Source organism: Lutjanus erythropterus, chromosome 8, assembly GCF_056507025.1.
Source record: "Lutjanus erythropterus isolate fLutEry1 chromosome 8, fLutEry1.hap2, whole genome shotgun sequence".
Taxonomy (NCBI): domain Eukaryota; kingdom Metazoa; phylum Chordata; class Actinopteri; order Lutjaniformes; family Lutjanidae; genus Lutjanus; species Lutjanus erythropterus.
Window position 1 is genome coordinate 9,984,381 of NC_139324.1, and position 20,972 is coordinate 10,005,352.

The window sequence follows — 20,972 nt, forward strand, 5'->3', positions numbered from 1 at the left end:
CACATTCCTAAAATATTTTTCAAGCTCCAGCTTTACCTCCAAACCAAACTACTGGATTGTTAGTCTCAACCCATTTTATTCATCTGGTCAAAGTCAGACATGTTTTTCTCACCTGTTTTTTTTTTATCAGTTGCGAAGTTGCAGCCCTTTTAATGTGTACTTACCTACATGTCTAATCTCAACTATAACTTGGAGTAAAACAAAGTGTGTCTGTGAAAGGGAGGCACATTATGATAAGAAATGAAACCAAAGCACTGCCTGTTGTGCTGTTTAATGTTTAACTGCCCTGCCCTCGTAGGTGGGAGGAGGAAATTTGTGAGTTGAGTGTTGTGTTGGCCAACACTTTGCTCAGACTGAGGTGAAACCACCCGACTGTGTACTGGGACCTACGAGCACTCTTGGGGATCTGAGATGATCATGAAGAATGGGAGGAGATGGGCCACACGACGTAAGACTTGGATAAGACAGTGAATATTTAGAACCAAGTAGAAAGTACTGAAGAGTCCTCATATTTTCTAAGCTGCTGTGTCCTGAAATGATACACCTCTTGTGATCTGCAGTTTCCCACTGGAATACTCGAAGAATCAGAAATTATTCCAGACGAAGACAAAAGTCCTCAGTGTAAGTTCATATCTTGGAAAACTTCTCACCTCTGCTCTGATCACAGGGACTGCGCCCAGGAGAGCTGATAAGCTAAAAGGAGAAAATCAATACCTGAAAAATCTGAGCTTGCCACTCTGCAACCATGAGTGAGGAAATTGAGATAGCAGACAAGAAAGACTGGACTGAGCTTGAGCCCAACTATCCCATCAAAATCTTCCTGACAGTCCTTTACAGCCTCATCCTGGTGACAGGTATCGTGGGTAATTCAGTCACTATCAGAGTGACACAGGTGCTCAAGCGTAATGGCTACCTGCAGAAGAATGTGACCGACCACATGGTCAGCCTGGCATGCTCCGACTTGCTGGTGCTGCTGATCGGCATGCCGGTGGAGCTCTATAGTGCAATCTGGTTCCCGTTCACGTCTGCATCGGGCGACGCCTCCTGTAAGATCTATAACTTTCTGTTTGAGGCTTGCAGCTATGCCACCATCCTCAACGTAGCCACGCTTAGCTTTGAGCGCTACGTGGCTATCTGCCACCCGTTTCGCTTCAAAGCCCTGGGTGGGAAACGAACTTCTGGCCTCATCACCTTCGCCTGGTTGGTGTCCGTGCTCGTGGCCCTGCCGTTGCTGATCGCCACGGGAACACAGGGACACATTCCATTCCTCCAAGATACGCCCGTCCAGAATCTGACTTTCTGTACAAATCTGAGGGAGCACTGGGTGATGTACAGGAGCAGCATCTTTGTGTCTTTTGTCATCTACATTATCATTCTGATCTGCGTGGCCTTCATGTGCCGGGCCATGATCCTCGTCCTTCGGAAGCCTCTGGGATCTGTGGATGGCGGCATCAACGGAAGTCAAAGAGACCCCAAGCATGAAAGTCCAAAGGTCAAGGCAGCCAGGAAGCAGACCATCATTTTTCTTGGTAAGTTGTTGGTTTAACACACTTTGTTCCATCAACTGTGCCTGATCAATGATTTTAGAGCTCCTCTGTATTTGTATTGTGTGTATACCACCAGTGTTTTAGTACCTGTTGGGATCTATGTGTCCACATGAAGGTGGAAATCTCTGAAAAGTGTTCAGAGACATGCTACCAAGTGTTATTTTTGGCCTACCGTGTTTGCTGGTGTGTGTGTTTGTGTGATGTTGTTATATTACCACTGCTGCCCAGGATGTTGAGACGTGACAGACAGCCTCTTCATCTGTTTACAGCAGCAGTTAAGACACCACTTTGACTCTGTGCCACATGTGGAAGTAAGAAAGACAAGTCCAAGCTCGTTTCCGATGTTATGACCATTCAAATGATTGATTTTACACACAGACGTACATGCTGCTTTTGTTTAGGGCGTGCTCTTAAACTGAAAGAAACAGTGCACTTAAAGCAGCTTGTGATAGTAACTATTGCTTGTTTAAGTTTGCTTATGTGATGATACAACCTTAAAGACTGCTGTGTACACAGAGACATGTATGGTCCTCCAATGCTGTCCAGTCATAATGTGTTGATTCAGGACTGAAGTTACAGAAAATACGACAGTATGGGTGACACAAGTTTGTTAAGGGATAGTTTGGATTATTTGAAGCGGGGTTGTGTGGCAGTAGATGGTGGTTGGCACATCCCCAGTTTGGAGAAGCAGCAGAAGCACCAGTGTAGGAAGCTAAAAATGTACTGCTGTGGACAGGGTCAGCAGCTGAACATATTTTAGCCACTGAAAAATAAATATCAATTTACTGTGTGCTATATTTAGAATATTTTTGTTTACCTTGCTGACAGACAGAGAATCCAAAGTAACCAGACTCCCTTGAAAAATACGTAATTTTACCTCACAGAACACAGGATTTGCTGGTTTAAATCTAACTCAATCAGTTACTGTGTATGTGTCTAACATTTTATTACACCCAGTCACACAATTTAGTCAGTTTTACAAGTCACCTAGCATGGTGTTTTAACCATCTTAAAAAGCTAACTAGCTGACTAATTTTCATCATGTTAGCTAGTGAGTTTGTTCACATTTTTCTTCTCTGTAGCAAAATGCTGGCTAACTCGCAAGCTAATCATCACTGGCTAGTTGTTAGCTAGCTAGTTAGCTAGCCTTAGATAACTTAAGATGTAATAATACCACTTTTACAGGTCTCCCAGTTTTTTCATCTTCAAAATTGTGTTTTCTTTTCTATATAAATGAATTATAGCATATAATAAACTTTTTGCCAATGGAGTCAGGTTGTGTTGGGGACAACATTATTTAGCTTATGTCATGGCAGTTTCTTGTCAGAAAAGGCTGTCTGACTGCAAGGTTAAGTGGTGAAAATATTCTAAATATAATGTGCATTTAAACTGATTTTTTCTAGGTGGCTGAAATATGTTTTGCTGCTGACTCTGTCCATAGCAGTACATTGCTTAGCTTCCTACCCCGGTACTGGTGCTGCTTCTCAAAACTGGGAGTTTTTTCATCGCCATCTACTGTAGGTAATACAATGACTATTGATAAGTACCTCAAACAACCCCACTTAAAATAACCTGAACTATCCTTTTAAGGTTGCCACATTTACGTCAAAGGGCTCCATGTTTTAACTCAGAAAACTCCCACAAATTATAGTCTCAAATAGAACAGCAACGACTGCCTTAAAAAGACAAAAAGGAGAGAAACCTCAAATGGCCTCTCAGAAAATGACTCTTCTCAGTCACTCAGGTGTGCAGCAGATGCCAAAACTGCCAATAGTTGGCCAAGCCAGATAAAATTTTTAATAACAGAATTTTCAGAGTAAACAGAAGGTGAGCACGTCCTGAGGACATCACCACCGTCTTGGTCCAGTGGACGTCAGCTAGCACTGGACAGGAGAAGGTTTTAACAGATGTGGACGTGCCATGCTACAGACAGACTGAAATGAAAAGAGATAGGAGACACATACAGCAGACAAACTCCCCATATCCCTTAGTCATACAGCAGAGCGGTCACAGAGAGAGACCACATGAATAAACACAAGACTGACAAGAAGCAGGACACACAGGAACTCAATTCCAGACGCTGGAGGAGGACGCTGTTACACATAAACTCACTGTTATTCCCTGTATAATGTAAAAAAACGTCTGAGTCAAAACAGTTCCTTACTAAAGGATTTATTTTCCTGTTTACAACAAAATATACAACCTTCAGTGCAGATCCTGGTAAGGTGGGGTCATCCTCCTTAACATCTGAAAAACATGAAGTTATTATTTCTAAACAAATTATGTAATTGGAAATATATATTTAATATAAGATGACTCCACTTTTGAAATAATTCACACATAAATTAGAACCACTGCATATAACTGAAAGTGAAAATATGTCATCCTGATATCTTGATATCTTTGAGGGTAATTCCAATATTTTTAAACCATGGCCTTATATTTGCTTTCTCAATGACTAATCAGTACAAAAGGGTTTGGAATCGACCTTTCCTAAGTCCCGCCCATTTTTGATATGTGCTCTAATAACAGTTAAGAATTCACTCACCCCACTGAGTGTCTGTGGAGTCCTAGATGAGTGCACAGTTGATTACATCATTGCTGTTGTTTCTCATTCAGTGCAATGCATGATGATATAAAGCTCTCGGTTATTGACCATCGGTGTACACTGCTTTTAACAATGCATTGTGGGATACTTTGAGTTCACTATATAGGGTATAATAGTTCTCACTACACATTATGTAATGGACTACAATGAGTAATGAGTCGTTTTGCGTGCGGGCATGATACCTGGCAGAACCTTTTCTGTTTCCTGTAGGCCTAACAGATTTATCTATGTTGAAAAGAAAAAGAAACATTTTGAAGATGGTTAAAGGATGTTGGTGGGACCTCTAAAAGTGACATATACAGTACAGTTACATTGTAAACTTAACTAATGTTAAAAAAAAACAAAAAACAACTCTATCCAGCCAGCTAATTTTCTTTATTGTTAGCTGGCTAGTTTGCTAGCAAGCATTTTCCTCTGTAGCAAAATTCTGGTTAACTTGTGAGCTAATCTATATCAATTATTAGCTAGTCAGTCAGCTAACATTTGCTAACAAAAGATGTGATTATGTATGTATTGCTTTTACAGACCCCCCAGCAACATCTTTTAACCATCTTCAAAAGCTAGCTATTAGCTTCTGTTTTTTTATATTTATCCACAAATAGTTGTTCAATCAGGCTCCTCAAAGCCACCAAACTTCACTTAAAAGAAACAGTAATTTTAGTTGTTGGTCTGCTGCTGTTGTGATTGCTAGTTTGTTTGTGTTACTGTGAGACTTTGGTGTTTTAAAGTAGTCATTCTAAAAGACTGGATCATGACCCACAGCTGGGTCACAGGAGATTTTATTTGGGTCGCCAAATAAATAAAAGACTATGAAAGACATTCATAAAATTAAGATTAAAATTTAAGATTTATATCTGCAGTACATCTTTTATAAAGCATTTAAAATATGTATATTGCTTTACTAATGAGGAAAAACTGAGAGCCTTTAATTTTGCCTAAATGCACTTATTTAGTCTCATTTATCAAGTAGGCTAAAATGTCCTACATTGTTTTCCTGATGAAAGGAAATGTAAATGATGAGATGGCCTGTCAACACAGCCTAAATATATTTATTTTTCATTTATTATGTATTGTGTATCTATGTACAACAGAGATGCTAATCAACCAGAATGCTCTATGTTCGGCACAGCAGTGTAAAATGGACAGACAGTTTAATAGCATTTGAAAATCTGTCTCTGTAACTCCAAATGGGAAACTTTTAAAGAAATGGAGCTTGCTGAGAAAAGCCGCTGCTGCCTGCAGCTCTGTGATACCTGTCATCTACATCCCAGCTGCTGCCTGCAGCTGATGACCAGCCACCATTTTTCAAATTGGGGGCACATGGCAGCAAGCATGATGCACAGAGGTCTGCTAAATAGGGGGGCACAAGCGAAAAGGATGTGGCATGAATTACAAGCATGCATAGTGAGAGCTGCATATAATAGTCAAATTTTCCAGTTTTGGTACAAAAGTACTGACCTCCCTGAACACACGACTCTGATTTTGATTTTGAACATGCTCTCAGGGTGATTATCAAATATTCTCACAGAACGAAAACAGTGTTTTCATGTTGGAAACAGATGTTGTCTGTTGTAACATTTCTGCTACTTATCTGCATCCCAGAGCCGTCATCATCACCCCACATCCTGAGTGTTTTCTGACACACACACACAACCGCTTTTTGTCTGAAATACAGTCACCCATGATGTCATGTTGGATCAGTCTGATATTAAACAGACACCGATTACAAATACAACTTTGATCACCTGGAAGTGAATCACAGCTTTGGCATTCATTGTGTACTTTTACAGCTCAATCCCACACTTTCCACCTATTGATTTTGTAATCTGGTTGGTTGCTGACAGAGCTGCAAGGTCAATGAAACACTTACTGTTTGTTCATAATACGTCCATTTTGCCTTGTACGTAGAATTTCTATCTGCAAATACTCAAGGTTTTCATGGCTGAGTGATCAGTGGAGCGCAAATTATGTACTTAATTATGTTTAATTGAAACACAATGTATCTTGACAATAAGCTCTAAAATACACTACTAAAAGCCTTTTCTTTAATTAACACATTTCACAACCAGTAAAATGTGTCCCTGTTTACCAGAAAGTGTCATTAAAGCCTTTGTTTTCATCTACACATTTCACAGGCAGAGGCAGAGCATTTCTGCCTGCTATTTTTCATTTTGTAAAACATCTTAATTAACGTTACGTCCCATCAGTGTGATGTTTCCAGCTTTGCAGATATGGCTCATAGGATCTGCAATTATTACAAATGACAGAAATCCACCGATCAACGTTTGTTAGTGTTTTCTGTGAAGACACCTGAAATTTGACGGAGGCGGCCGCCTCATTATTCCCTATATAGGAGAACTGTGGATCCTGCATGAGGTGCAGAGACGTGTGTAGGCTGGTGTTTCAGTTTTTGTAGTTAACGCTTAGCGACTGGTTTCCACAATTTGCATCAAAAATCCACTCACACTCCTGCTTTGAGTCACAACTCAATGGCTGTCCATACCTGGTATGGGATGAAATTTTCTCATATTCTGAATGTTCTTTCAGAAACAAACACAATTTCAAAGTGGTCCCGACCTGTCGTAGAGTCATGTACAGTCAGTCTGCTGTTATCCAAATCAAAATGTTTTCACTAATGACGGTATATTTCATTAGTTTGAAGACATTTTAAGTTTGAAAAATAAATGACACTTCATAATTATGTTGACATTATCCTGTTTGATTACATTTCAAATTATAATATAATTGTAAATTTACATATAAAGCCCATCATCCTTTGTTCAATGATCTATTATAACCTGCTGTCAGGTGTATTGGTTGTATAGTCTCTGTCCAGGTGAACGTCCTCACTTATTCTGTCCTCTGACTCCGTGATGAAAGCTTCCTCTTAACCCTCTCCTATCACTGCTGTCATCAATCACCCCTTGCTGTGGCTGTGGCAAGTCGTTTTTTTTCTTCTCCAAAGTCATTTTCATATCGAGACGTTTTCTTCTCTATTTCAGTAAACTGCTGATGCTGTTAAAATGACAGACTTTCCTTCACAGATCCCTGAAAGCAGGACGTCAAACTCCAAACTTGTCAAGTTCGTCTTTTGTCTCTGATGCTATTTTCATGAATGAACACATCAAGCGCAGCCATATATGGTGTTATTGGGGTATTAATTATGCTAATTTACAAGTCTTGTACACATGCACTCAAATACGCACAGGTGGATAATTTAATGGTTTTTTGAAGTTACCAGTGTTTATTGAATCTGACGTGGTGTGTTTATATGAGCCCTTCATACGAAAAAAAGGAGAAATTTAAGACAAGAATACAAAATGATTTTATCTGAGGGAGGCCCACAGTGTCAAACTCTGAAAACCCTGTCTTCACTAAAAGTATTGTGAATACCAAGTCTCTGCAATTAGAGCACACTGGGGGCAATTTGGGGGTCAGTATTTTGCCCAATCACAGTCCAAAGTCCTGACCCACAGCCGCCCTTTTCAGTGGCTAAAATACATTTTGTTGCTCACGCTGTCCACAGCAGTACATTGTTTAGCCTCCTACACCAGTACTCCTGCTGCATCTCCAAACCGAAATCGTGCTGACCGCCATACCTCATATAACCCCATTTAAAATAATCTGTACTATCCCTTTAACACAAAATGTTTCTTCATTTAAAAATCAACTTTATATTGTGTCTTCATCAGAGTACAGGACTATGGCTCCAGTTGTGCTCTGATTCAATTATCAGTCTGCCATACGTCCTCCTCAGTCCAATTATGCATTAAGTATTGGACAGTGTGTGAATCAAAATTAGTTTCTGTGCTTTGATGACCTCAGATAGATGGGGAAGGAGGGGTCAGCTGCATTTACAACCAATCCATAAAATGGTATTTTATCGCATTAGTCACGATCCCTGCGCAGCTTAATTGCCTGATAGGACATAATTGTTTCTGTAATGCTGTGTGTATGTATACATATTCACATCGACTGGTGTCAACTGGTGAGGACGGTGACGTGATGATTAAAATGATAATGATGATGGTCATGATGAGAATGAGGAGGAGGGTGACAGTGATGTGATGATTAGCAGGAGGAGGGAAGGAAAAGAAAGGATGACAGTGATAATAATGATGATGAAGATTGGCAAAGTCAGATGAAGAACTAGTGGCAGAAAATACATGCAACGACAGCGAGTGCAGGTTTTTATTTATAGCTATAACTATATGGAAGCTTTCAGCCCTATCCCTTGCTATTATTGTAATTATGAGTCTAATGAGAGATGAGGACAGGAAGGGAGACATCTGCCACTCTCTATTCCATTTGTGGCGCCGCAGTGTGAAAAGTCAACTTGACAAGCGAGTGAGCGTATCCAGCAATTGTGTGCACATGGGGCGCGTCAAGCCTGTGCTCGTCATAGCCCCGTGCTGGCAGGTCTGCATTTGTTCACGCTGAGCGCACGTGCCCCCATACGAGGATGTTTTTCCGCTCTCAGACATAGGTGGCAAAAGTGCACACATTCTTTACTCAAGCGGAGGTACAGACACTTTAAATAAAAGACTCCATTGAAAGTAGAAGCAGGCACAGCGCCAGGATTTCAATCTTGGATGAGCCACAATAACTTTGGCTGGGGACGTCTAACTACAAAAGTTAACACTGTTTCCAACTGGTAGTCTCACTTTATGACTGATATAATGCTGTGAAGGGCGACTAGCACGTCTAGTTGATTATGACACTTTTAAAACCTTTTAAAAAAAAACAGTTTCAATGCCAACATGGCTTTCACCATGGCAGGTTGTATTTATTACAGTTGGCACACACGGGTATCTCATTATCTATATTTTCGCTATGGATAAAGTAGATCAATACATCAGTTAAGAAAACTGACATTTTAATTCCTTTTAATGCATTTTCATTGATCTGGCTGGATTATTCTTGAAATTGATTGCAGGGAGAAACGGAGCGATCAGAATACTGGATGAGCTACAATGACTTTTAACAGGAGAGAGCGAGCTGCACTGCGCTGTTCATTCATAAACTTAACTATCTGTGCTGTGAAGGTAATCTGAAGACAATCAAGTCAGGCAGGAATATTCAGCTCTACCTCCTGTATTGTCTACATTTTCTACAAGTTCTAGTTTCAATAAGAAATGCATTTGCCGCCTTAGTGTGATGTGAGTGCACGAGCGTAACGACGAATTATGGCCCATTGTGATTGGTCCAGACCTCACATGTGATAATAGCCGCATAAATGTTGTCTTTTTTCAAACTGAAACTTTTTTTTGTCTATATTTTTGTGTATTAAACTGCTGATTTTAATATTAAAAATAAAAGTTAAAACAATATATGTTCTCCCAGCCATTTCAGGTGGGCCAGTTGTACAAGTGGGTGGGCACAGGCCCGTAAGGCTCACCCATAACACCGCGTGAGTAGAACTACTGATTCAATGTCTATACTCAAGTAAAAGTGATCTAAAATGGACTCAGAGTATAAAAGTAAAAAGTTGCTCTGCCTCTCTGTGCAGCTAACTGAACAACACCATTTCTCTGCAGACGAGTCTCCCTCTCTTGTCTGTTTTTTCTTGTTCCATCTTTTACGGTTTTTTTTTTTTGTCTTGTTACATCTTTTTCATCTTGTTACATATTTTTTTGTTTTTTTTCACCATTTTTGTCTTGTTACATAATTTTTGTCTCGTTAGATTATTTTGCATCTTGTTACATCTTTTTCTTCTCGTCACATCGTCTACATTGTTTTTCTTCATATTCAGTCTTTTTCGTGTTGTTCCATAATTTTTCCATCTTGTTGAAACAAAAGTAACAAGCCAGTTTTGAAAATGTAAGGAGTAGAAAATACACATCTTTGTGTTAAAATATAGGGAATGAAATTAAAAAGGTGTTAGAAAAATAAATACTCAAGTAAAGTACAGCTACCTGAAAATTCTGCTTAAGTACAGTAAGTAAGTATTTGTAATTCATTACATTTTGCATTTTTCTCTTAAAAACTAAAAAACAAACAAACAAAAAAAACCCAAGCAAAGCATATTTTAAAACAACAGCATATAATAAAACAAAATGAAGCACTGATTTGGAGATCAAAAACAGAGCTAAAATAAGAGTGAATATTTGACTTACATTAATCAGCTGGAGAGAAATAATGCAGTGCACATATAGTGGTAAAATATGCCACACCGATAAAAAAAAAAAAGAAACAGACAAAAATGGTAATAAAATACCTTATAGTGCCTATTTACACCCACGTCTTGAGTGATACAATCACAACTGACATCTCGAAGCATACCAGGCATTATAATGCGTCTCCAGATGTGTCTCGAGTGACCACTTGTGATCAGATCTCAATTCCCCCGCTCTATATGCAAATAAACACATAGCCACATCATTTCCATCTGCAAAGACCAAAGACAGAATTTACAAGGCCCAAACAATTAAGAATCTGTCATAGACAGTCGTTCCCGAAGTTTAGAAAGTTTCTCCTTTCTCAACAACTCTCAAAACTGGACATTTTTTTAAGAGAGTCTGGGAATTTTGTGGTTTCTATCTCAGTTAAAACACACGGTTTGTTCACAAACATCTGCTGCTTATCTTAGCAGGTAAGAGGCCCAAACACGTAATTTGCATCACAGTGGACCAAATGTAAATCAGACAGCTGTTTAATGTGGACTTATAGGATGATAGTTGAGTGGGTGGTCCATCAGTGTTGCCCAGGACACAGTGCACATATACTGCTAGAAGAAATTGGCCATATGTGGCCCAGACCACCTCCAAATGTGGTCTGAGCAATTAGATCTCACTGCATCCCTGATGCATCTTGGGTGCATTCACACTTGAACTTGGAGTTGTCCACTTGACCCAAGACGCATGTTAATGCCAGGTGTAAACAGGGCCATTAATAAAACATACATGTAGCACCTTTTCATTAACAAAGTAGAAATATTTTCATCCTGTTATGTTTCTTTCACTGTATTAAAAAGCAAGACCAGACGTCATACAACTTAATAAAAACTTTTAATCCTTGCGATTAAAGATTCTAGAAGCCATTAATTTTTAGAGACACTATTGACTTGCATCATGGGAAGAGTAGGATAAAGCTTTTTTTTTTTTTTTATCTGTATCTCCTAAGTCCTCCAACTTTTTGGTGATGCAGTACTAAATCTCTGGAGTATCCCTTTAACATGCTGGTGAAATACATAACTTTCAAGTTGCCAAAAGGCACTGAATATACTTCCAAACTTGGGGGAAGATTTGGACACTTTGCATGCCAGCTAGTTCTATTTTATTTTGGAATTATCTCTGGTGAATGTAGTTGGAATGCAAATTTGCTCCAAGACATTTAGAGCAAACACAGCATTTGCCAAATGAATGTTTACAGTGATTAATTCTAATGTGAGTTGTATTTTAGTCTGAGAATTCAGTAATCACAGTTATGAGGAAGAACAAACACCCCATTCCCCAAACAGAAAGCTGACAGTGCTGTAATGAAGCTGTGAATTGATGAAGATGTTCATGCAGGTGGTTTGATTGAAACGGGTAGATTCCCTCAGTAACAGAAGGTAATGTGTTTCTGAATTACACGTTGAACAGCACAAGCTGAGCTGAGCAAAACGCGACATCGTGGGGAATCTTCTGCGTGTGTCATCTGTGAGAAACAATCATTCAGATACTGGAAAAAAAATGACAGCAAAAATTGCTGTTTTGAATCCAAAATAGGCCATTTGTGGGATTTCCTTTAAAACTGTGGCACTGAATCTGCAAGGACAGAGTCATGGAGAATCAGATGAGTTGGCAAAAAAGTCACTGGCTTCTGTGCTTGGCAGCACACATGATACATACCTGAGTAAAGACTGAAGAGTGCAGTGTTTGACTGCCTGCATGCCACCTACAGTAGGTGATGTCAGGTACCCAGTTAGGAGAAGCAGAAAAGGCCACCAGTACAGATGGTAAGCAATGAACTGCTTTGGACAGGGTAAGCAACAAAACACACATCAGCCACCTAAAAAATTAAATATCAGTTTAAGTGTACACTGTATTTAGAATATTTTCACTGCTGTACTTAACCATCAGCCAGCCTTTTCTGATGGGAAGCTGCTGTTCTATGACCTGACTGACCTCTCTAAACCAACCAAACTCCATAGGCAAAATCAATATTTTTACCATGTACAACAGGGGAGTTCTGCTGGTCCACTGCTGAACTTGAATTGTTAGTTCGTCTGTGTTATTGTGTGACTTGTGAATCCAAACTATCATTTTAAAACACTGAAGTCACAAAATAACACAAACAAGCTAACCAGCTGAGGCAGCAACTCCCATGTTCGATGAGGTAAAATAACAGAGTTTGCCTATGGAGTTTGGTTGGTTTGGAAAGAGATATTTGGCTTATATAATGGTGACTTCCTGTCAGAACAGTCTGTAGGAATAATGTTCGGTCGTCACTGCTAGGGCTAGTAGCTGAAGTTAGATTTTGGTGGACAACTTGGGGGGGTAATGTGGAAGTAAGATGATAAAGCCACCATGGAAAAATTAGGGTTGAAGCGAAAACAACATTTAAGGAGAAATAGATCAACTCTTATTTTGCCAGATGTCAAGGGACACATAAAGCGATCTGTTTTATCCGCAACAAGGTGAATTTACTGCTCAAGTATTTAATGTTAAATGCCATTATGAGACCAATCATAACTTCTATGACATGTTCATGGGTTTTCCTGTGTGGCCCTGAATCATATGCTGGCATGATAGGCACTCATTCATCAACACTGGCGTAGAAATTTAGCTAAAACCAACCTAATGTCACTTATGATCTAGTTTAATGGAACACTTTTTACATTAGCTTTAATAGCTCATTGAAAATGTCAGAGGCTGAATTTTAATTGCCTTGTGACAGTTTCTCATTTAGTTGTAGTGGTTATGAAATCCATGTATAAGCATCGTATGTAAGCCCTGTCTTTTAATCAACATAATAGCAGCTACAATAGCTGTTAAAAGCACCTCTGGGACTGTCCTGCAGTTCAGCCTAAGCTGCTTGTTCATTTTTTTAAACGGGCACTTCTCAGCAAAGCCTTTAAGATTCTTTCTAATTTTTTATGAGATAATTCATGTGGCCTCAAATCATCATTGCAGATAGATGCTAGCTGAAGACGTGTACCAAATTTTAACAGCCTATTGTGGAAATACTGTGGAATAAAGCAGTTGTTACATGGTCCTCTGAGAGACACACGTCGGAGAGACACGCACCAGGCTTTTGACGTAGAATAAAGAGGGACATGTCCACGGATGGTGGAAGTGGGCTGGATAAGATGACATGCATCATGTGATTTTTGTCTGGCAACTCGTTTCAATGATTTTGTGTGACATATATAATAACGATAGCCACATATTGAAAAGGCATTCTTGCAGTATTTCATGCAGCCGCTTAAGGGTAAATTGTACATCAGTACAATTCTGGAGGACGACGACAAAGATCTTCAAAAAAGATCTCTGCACACCTGAAAATATGACAGGTGCGTCAGAAGAAGATTGAACTTGAAGAAAACTAGACAGACGTGTCATCGAAGTGAGGTTGCAAGAGAAAGAAAGTCTGTATGGGGGAGGTGGGGTGGACAGATGGGTCAAACACAGGACTTATAAAAGGACACCTAGACTCATTTAGGTACCCTGTGAAACCAATAGTTTCAAAAGTTGTGTCAACATATGTTGTAATGTAAAGTTACTTATTTTAACCCAAACCACGATCTTTTACTAAACTTACCCAAGTAATATAAATAATAGCATTATATATACTAATAATCTAACCAATTATTTTTCTTGCCTTTATTTTGAAAGTTTAGATGCATATGTATTATAGCCAACTTGATCACAAAGCCCTGAATGTGTAAAAGTGACACTAGAGGGGTACCTACAACTAAAAAAGCGCTGAATTTTCCCCTTTAACAGACCCCCTGCTTGAAATTTTGGAAGTCTTCAACTCAATGATGATAGCGAGAGAGAACGGAAAAAAATTCTAATCAGAAAAGCACAATTATATTTTATTATACTGTTTGAAGATCACTTTCTCATCCTCATGTTTTTTCCAGTCACACTCTCTGTAACGTGCATCAGTTCGACCTTGAATAATACTGAAAATAAATAAGCCTTTACAGCCTTTCCAAGTCATATATTCAGAAATACTGTAGTGATATTGCAGCATCAGAGAGAAGTAAAAAATATTAATATTTTTCAGGGCACAGAAGGAATTGACTGGATCTACCATCCTATATGCAATATTAATATGTATTAAAGCTTTTGGCTGTGATGTTTATTTTAAATTCCACAGTGCATAGATGAGATGTTGGAAAAGTAGAAAGTGGAAGTGTGAAAGTAAAAGCTCACAGCCTTGACTGGTTTTTAATCAGGCGACATGTAATGTCACCCCTCAGTGTGTGACAGTCATTTATGCAAACAGCTAGCTCGTACTTTCTCTCAGTAGGAATTGTGTGGGATGCTCGTAGTACACACTCCATCTCGACAGCACTTCACCCAGAGTTTATTGCTCTACTTCTAACCAACAGACCAGAATATTGATGTCAGTATAAATATTGATGAGGACAGGTACAGAGGACTGTGTTTCTATATATGAGTCAGGATGTTATGATATTTATACCTCTATTGCACAGTCCCCCAATTGTAAAATAATTTAGACATTTTTAGCATAACAGAGCTGCTATGTCACCAAGCAAATTAAAATAGCTAATTATAATTTTCAGTGGTGGAAGTACATTTATTCAAGTACTGTACTTAAGTACAAATTCAAGGTACTTAACTTGGCTATTTCCATGTTTTGAAACTTTATACTTCTACTCCACTGCATCTCAGAGGCAAATATTGCACTTTATACTCCACTAAATATGTCTGTCTGCTTTAGTTACCTGTCACTTTTTGGATTACATCTTTTCATTTTCAGATGTGTTGATTTTGAATGTTTGTGAGGGATGGAGTCTTCCCTGAGAGCTGAGCTGAGAAAATTCTCCTACTTTTTCAGCTAAATTAACTTTTTGGAAAAGAGGGCCATGATTTTTTAGAGATATGTGGCTCTTACAGGTCAGCCACGCTACAAAATATGATGATCTTATAGTACGTTGCATTGCTGTAGATCAAGGCTTCCCAATTTTTTTCAGCAAGTCCCAAACATACAAAAATACATCATGAGTTGTACTGTATAAATAAACTTTGTTCAAGGGCTGCCTTAAAATTTTAATTTGACAGAATTTCAAAAGACAAGTCAAGCCTCTGAACGGACTTGATTTTAATTCAGTTGTACTTGAGAAAACATGTTCAATAAGTCCATCATTTCAAACACTGACATATACGCTGTAGAAATGGACAACATGACATTCATTAGACATTACACTTATGTTTATTTTATGCTTAATCAGTGTTCCTGCCTTTCTTTAAACCAGGAAGTGAGACAGGGGTTCTTAGGGTATAGCTAATATTTTTTTTATGCCTGATTAAATCACGTATTTGTAAAAGTCTGATGAAGTTAACGGAAATCTGGGAGACAGCTTCCAAGAATCAACATTTTTCATTGAAAAATTTAAAAGAAATATGGTTATAATAGCACATTTTTATAACTCTATTATAACGAGGTGTTGTTACTTTTAGGTTTCAAAGGCTTTTTAGACATTTTTAATTTGTTTGAAGTTGTGAATTCTCGCCTGGGACTAGGATGTTTTGTGGCACAGAACGAGTTTAGAAATTGAAACAAAACAAAGCAGACTTTGAGAGAATACATTTTCACACAAAAAATGGAATTAGATTTAGTTTTTTTTGGTAAGACATGATTTGCCCCATTTTTCTAGAATGAGAGTTAAAGTAAAGAATCTGAATACTTGTTCCACCGCAGCTTGTTAGCCAGGTCATATTGTAATCACCTCACAACCACATTATCATGTCTATCATAACTACTCCTTATAAATTCATAACAGCTCAGTCCTCATAAACAACAACTCAAGCAGCAATACACTGGACTTCATCGCCCTCATAATGGAATATTAAATTTGACTGAATATTACCAGGAGGGTCATGACACAGTCTGCTGGCATCAACAGTATTCACTCTCCTCCTTATTGACTGCTGGCCTCCTCTGCTGCAAGAATGATGGGAGTTTGAATTTGAATATGAATTGTTATTGCAGTCGGCAGACAGAGAGGACCTGCTGCACATTGCATTGAGTTCCACTCCGATGCACACTCGAAAACAGTCGTTCCTGTTGTGAGCACCGATGTCAGTTATCTCTCAAGTGGCCGCGTTCCTGTCACCGCTCCACTTTACCTTGAAATAACTTTTAATCCTGGTTGGGCTCGGCGACTTTGGAGAGTAATTAAAAGCAGAGAACATCCTTGTTAAGTTGCCCACACATCACGTCCAGGACAAGAGGTTAATTGCTTTAGATAGGTTTTTTTTTCCATCACGGGGAGCCAGCATTTGGGAGATGAATATTAATTCTGTTTTTCTGCCTTCAGCCTTTGGACTGTGACCTTTGACTTTTGCAAGCCATTTGTGATGGGAGAACTCGGTGAGGCTGAATATATGTGATACGTGGAGACTTGAGAAAAATAAGAGCAGGGAGTGCTATTGTTATTCTTCCACGCTTGTTATTCAAGATGTGTGCAGTGATAATCCTGTGTCTTCACCTGCGTTATCACTGCTGGGTATCAAACAATACACAAAACGATCTAGTGAGCCGAAAATTGCTATACCCTTTGAAATAAAAGTCACATACATACCAATACATCACCTGAACCTTTGTAGTATGTGTGAGAATGTGACATTTACCTTCAGGCTAGAGCGAAATGCAGAACAACAGGTCTTTATCCTGCATGATCTCAAACAAACAAAAAGGCATTTAAATAATAGAAATGTTCAGGTCGCTGACATGAAAGATGTTGAGAATGGTCACCTCAGAGTGCAAAATATGAATGTACACAATAACCAAAACACTGCAGACAATTTCACTACAATTAAGAATCAATCAAGGAATCAGTCAAGGTCATTTATCCTCATTGCACGACACAGGGTTGTCCAACAAGAGCTGTAGTTCACTCATGCTACACACAAAAAATACAAAATATGTTCAAATATTTAATTAAATTCACAATAGAATAGGATAAAATGTTAAACTAAATTAAATAAAACAGTTATTTACATATACATGTGCACATCCAGGAAATTATTCTGTAGTGCATTTTTTTTTGTTACGTCAGGTTGAATGTAGAATCTTGAATGCAGCAACAAGATGTTGATGATAATATTCTCAGTCTCATAAAAAGTTTAATATCTAGGAAACACTGTCCATCAACTTTGACTGTATTTGTGCACTGAAGCATCATTGATGTCCTCTTCCTCTCGTCCTGCCCAGAGTCCTGTGAAGGGTTGGGTTCCCAAACCAATCGGTGCCAAATTTCGATACCTGAAACCAATACTTGTGAATATCACCATGGAAATATTAAACAGGAGGAAGCACTGCAGTGGGCATGACAACAGCAACATGTGCTTCCTCTGCAACATAACAAACAGCGTTGCCTGGGTGACAGGCTGCAGGTTGTAGGGACACATCTGGGAGGCGGAGATTTTGTTTGTTGTGGTGTTTAAAATGTTCTAAATAAATAAGAAAATATTCTAAATAAATAATATTACATACCATCCGTGACCGCTTGTCCTTGATGGGTTGCGGCGGGCTTTATAAGCCTTTTATTCAGCGTTTATTTACCGTTTACAAAGTTCTACAAACATCAGCTGCAACAATAACATAATATTTATAGAAACATGTTCTCATTCCCACCTTGTCAATACAATAGCTGCTTTGATGCTACAGGTAACCCTTTAGTGTCAGCTTTGTGTTATCCAGAGCTCTGCCCTGAAGTTACACTAATGATAAACTAAATGTTAACCAATAAAAAAAGTGGAAGTGTTAACAAATATCTGGCTCAAGGCTCTTTCTTTCTCTAGCAGGAGTGTTTCTAGAAAGGGGCAGGATGGGGACACTGGCCACCACAAAATCTGATTGGCCACCCCAACTGCCACCCCATTGTTCTCAAGCAGCTTAATGTTGGTAATCAAATGGGAAATGAATGCTGTCCTGACGTATGTATGTCTATGCATGCTTACACACATACTTCATGCCACCCCTGCACTGATAATCATTAACAAATGCTTAAAATGTTATGTGTTACTGTACTAATTTAATCTGATTGTAATTGTGATCTCTCATTCATTATCTATAAACAAATCATTTTATATTACATAAACTAATGATAAGATAAATTATAACATTACTAATAATTATTAAACATAATTATCAGTTCATTATTTGTCATCAGTGAAATATAACTATCGACTAAATGTAACCCAATCTCAGGGTGGAATATTCCTTGAAGAAGATTTGTAACTTTCTTGGCCTTGTATTGTCTCACCTGTTCCCATCAGCCACTTCCCACCGGCCTGCCAGAGCAGGGCCATAGCTCACGAACTGCAGCGACAGGCCAATTGCCTCCCATGAACCCCTCTTCTCCGGATCGATGGGACTTATTTATTGCGTTTGAACACAGATCCTGACTCCCCGTCGACCTGTTTGTGGTGCTTGGGTGGCCTCTATCAAACCCTTTTACTATCAAATATAAAATGAAGCTCGGGGAGGATTTGTTGAGCCTCTGTGGGCAGGTCGATGAATGCGCTTTACCATTCCTCCACCCCAACCCTCCCTCGTCTCCTGGCATCTGCTCTGTGCTGAGTGACAGCTACACAGTTTCGTAATAAGCTCCAGAGCCCTGTGGCCCCTCAGCAGCCAGCATAGCTAAAGGCAAAGCTCCCCGCGAGTGACAGCCTGCACTCACCAAACCGCCTGGGACACAATCCTGCATATGGCTGAGAGGGCGACTGTGTGGCTTCGTCTCCTGTCAGCACTCTGAGGGGAAATCACAGGTTACACTGCGTGGGTATCTGTTTTACAACATCATGCTGCACAGTACCACACACACTGAGATGCTGTAGCCTGCCAGCACTTGGCACTGACTCCTGGGATTGAGTGATGTTTGGGTGATGTGAGGTGATCAGTTTAAAATCATATGCTGGTACTTTTCTCTCCCAGTTTCCAACATTTTGGCTCAACATAAAGTAGTTGACATTTTAAAAAGTTAGTTTTGCAAAATGGCAACATTGACACATTTTGTAACAGGGAAAGCAGAAACATTTCTGTTCTTTTTATACAAAAATTCACTCTTGCTCTGTGTTTTTTTGGGGGAATAGTTGCTGACACAAATGCTTATTGTTTTCTTTCTATTTGGCTCTGTCTTGGTCTCCATCAACCCCTGAAGGAACTGGTACTTAATCACACTTTATTATCTTCTGGTATACATTTTGTTCAATTTTAAAGGTATAATCTACAAAATTTTCCTAATTTTCCTGATCTTGTTACATCTTTTTGTCCTGCTACATCTTTTCTATTCCTTTTCATCTTGTTTTATCTTGTTTTGTCTTGTTTCATCTTTTTTGCCTTCTTATGTAATTTTTAGTCTTGTTTTGTCTTTTTTGTCATCTTATACCATTTTTCATCCTATGTCTTTTTTGTCTGTTGACATCTTTCTTTGTCTTATGTTATTTCAATCTTGTTATGTCTCTTGTGTGTGATATACACTGATTGATACATTAAAAAAAAATTGTCTTTTTTATGGGTTATTGTCCCCTCACAAAGTCAATAAGGTCCAATTAGGTCAATAATTCCACTCAAATGCATTACAACTAAAGTAAGCCTGTTTTGAAAATGTAAGGAATAGCAAGAACAGCTATTTGTGTTGAAATGTAATGAATGAAAGTAAAAAAGAAAAAAAAACTTAAGTAAATAAAAAGTTGTCAGAAAAATAAATATGCAAGTACAGTACAGATACCCGAAAAATCTATTTAACGAAAGTAGTAGTAGTAGTATTTGTACTTACTTACTTTAATTCACTTCCATTCAGTTATTAAATTAGTGCACAGTGAAACCAGGATGTGATCTAAAAGGCATTTTTCATTTCATCTCAACTTTAAGTTATGGGATAAAAAAAATCATGCTAAGTCAGCTTTTTTACTGAAAACAGCTGCCTGCTGCTGCTGGAAATGAGACTGAAAAGTGGACAACAGAACAGTGAGGATAAAGAGGCTAAAATGCTTCATTGAGCTAAAGTAAACTAGTGATATTTCTCCTATGGCTATATGTGAGCCCTTTTACATTAAACATTATTTTACATGAACAACATTACATACAATACAAATAAGTGCCAAAAATTGCAGTTCCTTGAGTGGCCACTAGAGGCTCCAAAAGTGAGTCAATCCCTATAGACTCCCATTTTAAAATGCTCAACTTTACAGCAGAAATAAACATGTTTACAGCCAACAAAAAGGGTTTTGGTCTCTATAGCTAACTCATGACGACTGTACAGTGGCTAAATGTTTTTACAACTCAGCTGATAAAATTATATTAAGGCTTGCAAGTTGTGCATAATTAAGGGTGCTGCTCCTCTGAGTGACAGGTGGGTGCTGTAACAGGTGGTAAGCCGCTTCATTCAGCCTGGCTCACCTTCACACATGCCCATTTTTGGAGTTAGCTGAGTCAGGAACAACCAAAACAGCCAAAACCGCCACATGGAGCTTCACAGCGGCTCTTCAGAAACCTACGATTGACATCACAGAGACTACATGCATGTTTTATGTAGTCTATGCATTTGATCCATTGTTAAAATGAAGGTATTAAATGATGTGGTGCATTTTACAACAACTGAATAACCTTCAGATAATCACGGCTTCATT

At 38.7% G+C, this 20,972-nt stretch overlaps 1 protein-coding gene across 1 annotated transcript in view; it reads left to right on the forward strand.

The window, feature by feature from the left end:
- Window positions 1-341: 341 nt before the first annotated feature.
- Window positions 342-20,972, forward strand: part of gpr39 (G protein-coupled receptor 39) — a 51,375-nt gene continuing 30,744 nt past the window's right edge. Inside the window, exon 1 of the mRNA XM_084724469.1 lies at window positions 342-1,529. Within this exon, the coding sequence (XP_084580595.1) occupies window positions 746-1,529 (784 nt within the window). The 5' untranslated portion in view covers window positions 342-745. The remainder of the gene's footprint in view (window positions 1,530-20,972) is intronic.